Here is a 7579-nt window from a genome sequence, read left to right as displayed (position 1 = left end):
ACGCATGCCCATTCACCTGGTGTTTTCTTTTTTTTTTTCTTAAAGAATTATTTTATTTATTTAGTTAGTTAGTTTTAATTTGATCACAAAGGGACAAAGTGAGGGTGAGAGAGAGAGGGAAAGTGAGAAAGCAAACTGCCAGGTCCAGGACTCAAACTGTGGCCGTGTGGGAGCTCAGTGCTCTTAACCACCACGCCACCTGCTGGCCCCAACCTGGTGTGGTTTGCAAGCCACAGGGTCCAGAACTTGAAATGCACAGTCATGTGGAATCCAACTGCTTTTTTTTTTGTTTTTGAGAGTGTTGTGTTGTTTTGTTTTGTTTTGCTATAGGGTGTGTGCACTCGCCAGAAAGACAGAGAGAGACAGAAAGCGAGAAATCACCCCCCAGGGGGGATGGCCACACCACAATCCCTTCTCCTCCATTCTCCTCTTGGGACCTTGGGCATGCATGCACACGTGCCTGGCATGAGTTTAAGCCACCAGGTTCAGGACTTGAACTGCAGTTGACTACATGGGAGTTCAGTGACAGCCATTACGCCAACTGCTGGTCCCAGAATACCACTGCTTTAACCACCACACCATGGGCTGGCCATAAAGGTATTTTTGACAAGGTCTCACCATGCCATGGTCCTCCCACCCTAGTCTCCTGGTTAGCTAAGATGGTGTGCACTGCCATCCTTTGCATATTTAGCTTACCAGTACTGAAACTGGGACCCTCCACAAGACTCCAGCATTGCGCAGCAGACCTCTACTGCCTGCACTCCAGCAGCTGGCCCAAGTGTTGACTTCTGCCAACAGAAACAGGAGCACACACAAAAAATTTGCTGTTGGGGCCAGCAGGTGGCGTGGTGGTTAAGGGCGTTGGACTCCAACATGGCTGACTGTGGCTCGGACCTGGTGGCTTGCTTTCTTGCTCTCTGTCTCACTCTGTCCCTCTCTGGTCAAAATTTTTTTGGGACCAGCAGTCAGCGTAATGGCTATGTCGCTGGACTCCCACGTAATCGACCGCAGTTCGCGTCCCAGACTCGGTGGCTTAAACTCACACTGGATTGGGCGAGTGTGCATGCCCCCACCCCCCCCCAGAGGAGAACAGAGAAGGGATTGCAGCGTGGCCATCCCCCCTGGGGGGTGATTTCTCACTTTTTGTCTCTCTGTCTTTCTCTCTCTCTCTGGCAAGCGCACACACCCTATAGCAAACACCTCGAAAAAAAAAATTGTTTTTAAAGTAAATAAATTGGGCCAGCAGTTGGCATGGCGGTTAAGGCGGTGGACATTCCCACACGTCTGGCCACAGTCCAAGTCTCGGACCTGGTGGCTTGCTTTCTTACTTCCCTTCTCTCTGTCTGTCTGTCTCTGGTCAAGTGAAAATTAATGAATAAATAAAATTAAATAATTCTTTAAAAAATAGATTAATAAAGCTAAATAAAATAATTCTTAAAAAAAAAAAAAAAGAAACTTTGCTGCTTCCAGAATGGGGCCTTTATATTGAGAGATTGGGGATTTAAACCTTGACCACTGTATCTATTAATGAAACTTCTAATTGTTTCATCTAAATCAAATCTGGTTTAGACAAGATCCATTTTCATAGATCTTGATAAAAGCTTATGTCTAGGAGATAATGTTGCTGTTTAAGAAATACGGTGTAGAGGGTCCAGCAGTTAGTGTAATGGCTATATTGCTGGACTCCCATGTGGTCGACCGCAACTTGAGTCCCGGACCCAGTGGCTTAAACTCATGCCAGGCACATGTGCGTGTGTGCCCAGGATCCCGAGAGGAGAATGGAGAAGGGATAACGGCGTGACCATCCCCCCTGGGGGGTGATTTCTCATTTCCTATCTCTCTGTCTCAGTCTTTCTGGTATGAGCACATGCCCTATAGCAAAACCTCTCCCTAAAAAAAGAAAAGAAAAAGAAATACTGTGTATAGCCAGCTCCATTGCCTGATGGTTGGGGTACTCAGCTCCTACATAGTTAATTCTGAGAGTTCAAGTCTGGCGCAGGTGGCTTGAGGGACTTGCTACATGTGCATGTGTGTGCATGCCCCAAATCCCAACAGGATAGAGAAGTGAAGGAGAAGGTATTGTAGAGTGACCACGTTCCAGTGGGAGAGTGGGAGGTGCTTCTCTCTCTCTCTGTCTCTGTGGTGAGCATACCTGTCTTCTGACAAATTAAAAATAAAAGTAATATCGTGTAAGGTGAACAAGGGCTATATACACTTAAGGGGGCTGTGTATCAAGACTACATTTTGGGAACCAGCAGTTAGCGTAATGGCTGTGTCGCTGGACTCCCACGTAGTCGACCACGGTTCGCGTCCCGGACCTGGTGGCTTAAAACTCACGCCAGGCGCGTGTGCGTGCGTGCCCAAGATCCCGAGAGGAGAATGGAGGAGAAGGGATTGCAGCGTGACCATTCCCCCTGGGGGGTGATTCCTCCCTTTCTGTCTCTATGTCTCTGTCTGTCTGGCAAGCACACGCGCCCTATAGCAAAAACCTCTCCAAAAAAAAAAAGACTGCATTTTTTGGGGCCAGCAGGCGGCATGGTGGTTAGGGTCACTGGATTCCGACTTTGCCAACAGTTTGAGCCCTAGACCTGGCGGTTTGCTTTTTCACTTTTCCTTTATCTCTCTCTCTGTTTCTCTCTGGTCAAATTTAAAGAATAATAATCATAAATGGAATTAAATAAACAAATAATTATTTTTTTCTTTTTAAAGAATTATATTTTATTTAATTTCATTTGTTGTCATTATTTTATTTATTTATTTATTTATTTATTGAAGTTGATCAGCAAGAGACAGAGAGAGAGAAGGAAAGTGAGAAAGTAAGCTGCCAGATCTGGGACTCGAACTGCGGTCAGCCATGTGGGAGTCCAGTTGTCTTAACTGCCACACCACCTGCAAGCCCTATTAAATAAATAATTCTAAAAAAAGGACTACTTTTTTTAGTGTTTTTTTATTTTGTTTTAGAGAGTTTTTTTGCTATAGGGTGCATGTGCTCGCCAGACAGAGACAGAAAGCGAGAAATCACCCCCCAGGAGGGACGGCTACGCCGCAATCCCTTCTCCTCCATTCTCCTCTCAGGATCTTGGGCACGCACGCACGCACATGCGCCCAGCGTGAGTTTTAAGTCACCGGGTCTGGGACGCAAACCATGGTCGACTACATGGGAGTCCAGTGACAGCCATTATGCTAACTGCTGGTCCCTAGTGGTTGTTTTTTTACTTGCCAATAGTTTTGCCATTCAGCAGTTAAGAGCCATTTTGGTTACGATTTCATTCTCTCTGTGCTTAAAGTAACACCCAATGGGGCCAGCATGTGGTGTTAAGGCACTGGACTGCCATGGTTTGAGTCCGTGGTTTGCGTCTGAGACCTGGCAGACTGAAAAATTACACTGGGTTGGGCAGGCAGATGGCATGGTGGTTAAGGGTGCTGCTGCACTCCCACATGGCTTACTGTGGTTCTAGTCCCAGACCTGGTGGCTTGCTTTCTCACTTTCCCTCTTTCTCTCTCACTCTGTCCCTCTCTGGTGCAATTAAAAACAAATAAATAAAATGAATAAAGTTAAATAAAAATAATTCTTAAAAGAAACAAGAAAAAGGGGGCTGGCTGGTGGCTTGGTGGTTAAGGGTGCTGGATTCCACATGGCTGACCTGTTTGAGTCCTGGATCTGGTGGCTACTTTCTCATTTTCTCTCTCTTCTTTCTTTCACTCTGTCCCACTCTGGTCAAATTTAAAAATAAACAAATAAAGTTAAATAAAATAATTTTTAAAAAATCACACTGGGTGCTTATACGTGCATTCCCAAAATCTCAAGAGGAGAATGGAAAAGGGATTGTGGCTTGGCTGTCCCCCTTGGGGGATACTTTCTCACTTTCTCTCTCTCTCTCTGATGAGCACATGTACCCTATGGCAGACCTTCTCCCTCCCCCACCCCCACCCCCCAAAAAAAACAGCAATGGCCAGCCGGAGGCATGGTAGTTAAGGTGGCTGGATCCCACATGGCTGACTGCACAGTTCAAGTCCTAGACCCAGTGATTTGAAAAACATGCTGGATGCTAGTGCATACATGCCCAAAATCCTGAGAGGAGAATGGAAGAGAAAGGATTGTGGCATCGCCATTCCCCAGGGGGTGCGTTCTCATTTTCTGTCTCCAGTAAGCGCACATGCCTATAGCAAAGAGTATGTTAATGACTTTGTGCCTGGTGTGTAGGAGATACTTAATAAATATTTATGAAAAAATGAGCCTCTCTTGTGTCTCATTTTCCTCTCCTAGAAAATCAGGTAATAGTGACTACAAAATACCTACACCGATTGCTAGCAGATTCAAAGCAGTCTGTACAATTCACTAGTTAAACTAATGGGGCCGGCAGGTGGTGTGGTGGTTAAAGGGGCCGGGAGACCAGCAGTGAATGTAATGGCTACGTCGCTGGACTCCCATGTAGTCAACCGCGGTTCGCGTCCTGGACCCGGTGGCTTAAAACTCACGCTGGGTGCGTGTGCACGTGTGCCCAGGATCCTAGGAGGAGAATGGAGAAGGGATGGTGGTGTGACCATCCCCCTGGGGGGTGATTTCTCGCTTTCTGTCTCTCTGTCTCTCTGTCTGTCTGGCGAGTGCATGCGCCCTATAGCAAAAAAAAAACTCTCAAAAAAAAAAAAAAAAGGGTGCCGGACTCCCACATGGCTGACAGCAATTTGAGTCCCAGACCTGGCGGCTTGCTTTCTCACTTTCTCTCTCTCTCTGTGTCCTATTCTGGTCAAATTATAAATAAATTAATTAAATAATTCTTTAAAAACAAACAAAAAACTAACCTACTAGTCAGACTACTTTGGGTCCTGTTGTGCCCCTGAGGTTAGGACTGATAAAGTCCTTTGCTCTTGGAATTTGCTGTTTTCCTCACCAATTACACAGCTGGGGAAGGGGAAGGGGCAGGAGTAAGACTAGTTGGGTGCCGCTGGAATCCAGCCAAATTCAGGCTGACCAACCACTTTGTTTATTTGTTTGTTTGTTTTTAGAGGTTTGTGCACTCGCCAGAAAGACAGAAAACAAGAAATCACCCTCCAGGGGGGATGGCCACGCCACAATCCCTTCTCCATTCTCCACCCAGGACCTTGGGTGCATACACACACGCGCGCACGCGTGCGCCCTTCATGAGTTTAAGCCACCGGGTCTGGACTCGAACTGAGTTCGGCTACATGGGAGTCCAGCAACTTAGCCAATATGCTGAATGATGGTCTCTACTAATCACTTTGGAGAGGCAAGATTTTTTTTTTTTTTTTTGCTATAGGGCGCATGAGTTCGCCAGAAAGACAGAGAGACAGAGAGACAGAAAGCAAGAAATCACCCCCCAGGGGGGATGGCCACACCGCAATCGCAATCCCTTCTCCTCCATTCTCCTCTGAGGTCTTGGGCACGCATGCACACGCGCCTGGTGTGTTTAAGCCACCGGGTCTGGGACTCGAACCACGGTCGACTACATGGGAGTCCAGTGACATAGCCAACTACATGGGAGTCCAGTGACATAGCCATTATGCTAACTGCTAGTCCCAAGAATTGGGTTTGAGTGGACAAAACAATCCTTCAATGAGAGTTACTCACACCAAGGACATTTGTGCAAGTTGTGGCCTTTAATACTGAGAAAGACCTTGCAGAATGACGGGATAGGACCGAACTTCCAGAGAGTGGTGTTGAGCCAACCTCTCACAGGACCCTAAAACCTGATTGGCAAGAGGATAAATCGACGTATTTACATTTCTGTGTGCCCTGAAAACCCTGGGAAGGTCTGAGGCCTCAGGCCATCTAGCCTTTCCTCCCTCTTTTCTCTCTTCCAACCTCTTCACCTTCTTTCACTTCCTCAATTCTTTCTGCTCCTTTCTCTCCTTTCTTTCTCTTCTTCTTTCTCTATTTTCCTTCTCCATCTTCTGGCTTCTCCTTACCTTCTACCCATCAATCCCTTCATGCCCCACAGTCATTCCCCCCAACCCAGCCCCTCAGCCCTGCCTCCTTCAGCTTCAGCCTCCAGGCTTAGGGTGGGGAGGCAAGACAGGGTCCTCAGCCCAGGGAGCACTTGCTGGCGTTCTTCTTGTCACTGGTTTTCAGGTCAGTGCTGGGGAGCTTGTTGCCATTTCCCTAGAGGGAGAAGGGCAGAGGAGTCCAGATGTGAATGGCTGGGGCTGACGCTGTAAACTGAGGTCAACCCCCATGTGAGACATCTTTACATTGCTCCTCTCCTCCATTTTTACCCCCAATACACACGCATGCACATGTGCCCCCCCCACACACACACACGAGTACAGCTGTACCTAGCCCAGCAGAACCAACTCAACTCACCGATCTCCGGCCTCCTGACTTGAGCAGGATGTCCCGGGCCAGAGAATTGAAAGCCTAACATGGAAAAAGGGGAGACTGGTTAGAATGGATTGGAATGGAAGGTGAACCAGCTCCTTCTGTGTGTATGGGGGTGTCTTACCTCATCTACATTCATACTAGATTTGGCACTTGTCTCAAAAAATCGGATTCCATGCTCTCGAGCCAACTGTAAGGGGTGAAGTAGGAAGGAGAGCTGGATGAAGGGGAGCAGCCAGGGCCTCTGCGCTCTGACCTCACCCTGGCCTCCCAGCCCACTCCCAGAGCACTGCCCAGCCTGGCCCTTACTTTATCAGCCTGCTCCTTCTGCACCTTCCTCTTGGCCTCCATGTCACACTTGTTCCCCAGCAAAAGGCGCTCCACACCGGCCGAGGCGTTCTGGGGACCGAGGGGTAAGACAAGTAAAGTCAGGTCCTGCCCGTCCTCACGACCCCCTTCATCCTGCAGGTTCTACCCGGTTCCCCCATCTTTGGAGGATCTTTACCTCCTTGATGCTTTTCATCCAGTTCTGAATATTCTCGAAGGATTTCTCATCGGTGATGTCATATACTAGGATGATGCCCTGTGGGACGGCAAAGTTCACCTTGGGCCATATTTCCATTTAGCCTTCCCACTGCCCCCAAGAGACCCTGCGAGTTCCATCCACAGGTCTAAACACAAGGCCGTGTGTGACCCTTGGCAACACACTCTGCTGTTCCACCCTTTTTTTCCCTGCCCCAACTCCTGGCCCATTTTACTCATAAAACTATATGCTATTGCCTGATGCCTTCATCCCCCGTCCAGACCCAGGTTTCGTACCATGGCTCCGCGGTAGTAAGCAGTAGTTATTGTCTTGAATCGCTCTTGGCCAGCTGTGTCCCTGAAGAAGTAGGATTCATTGTGTGAGAGAGGGGAAAAGGCTCCCTAAGGGAAGAAATCTACTCTCCCCTCAAGAATGTCGCTTTTTGGTACCAGCAGTTGGCGTAATGGCTATGTTGCTGCACTCCCATGTAGTCGACTGTGGTTCAAGTACCGGACCTGGTGGCTTAAACTCATGCCAGGCGTGTGTGCGTGCGTGCCCAAGATCCCGAGAGGAGAATGGAGAAGAAGGGATTGCGGTGTGGCCATCCCCCCTGGGGGGTGATTTCTCGCTTTCTGTCTCTCTGGTGAGCGCGCACACGCCCTATAGCAAAAACCTCTCAAAAAAAAAAAAAAAAAAAAAAAAAAACCGAACTTCTTCAA

General features: G+C 48.0%; 1 protein-coding gene across 3 annotated transcripts in view; it reads right to left on the bottom strand.

The window, feature by feature from the left end:
* Positions 1–5600: 5600 nt before the first annotated feature.
* Positions 5601–7579, bottom strand: part of RAB13 (RAB13, member RAS oncogene family) — a 6002-nt gene continuing 4023 nt past the window's right edge. For 2 of the 3 annotated variants that reach the window (XM_014592134.2, XM_014592133.2), the window contains 6 exons: positions 7157–7217; positions 6843–6920; positions 6647–6736; positions 6462–6554; positions 6323–6376; positions 5601–6121 (listed from right to left, as the gene is read on the bottom strand). In XM_014592134.2, coding sequence (XP_014447620.1) covers positions 6044–6121; positions 6323–6376; positions 6462–6554; positions 6647–6736; positions 6843–6920; positions 7157–7217 — 454 coding nt within the window. In that variant the 3' untranslated portion in view covers positions 5601–6043. The remainder of the gene's footprint in view (positions 6122–6322; positions 6377–6461; positions 6555–6646; positions 6737–6842; positions 6921–7156; positions 7218–7579) is intronic. The other variant, XM_006159803.3, reaches the window with a different exon arrangement.

The sequence above is a fragment of the Tupaia chinensis genome, unplaced genomic scaffold (genome assembly GCF_000334495.1).
Source record: "Tupaia chinensis unplaced genomic scaffold, TupChi_1.0 Scaffold000659_1, whole genome shotgun sequence".
Lineage (NCBI taxonomy): Eukaryota > Metazoa > Chordata > Mammalia > Scandentia > Tupaiidae > Tupaia > Tupaia belangeri.
This window is presented reverse-complemented; position numbering and strand designations above follow the sequence as displayed.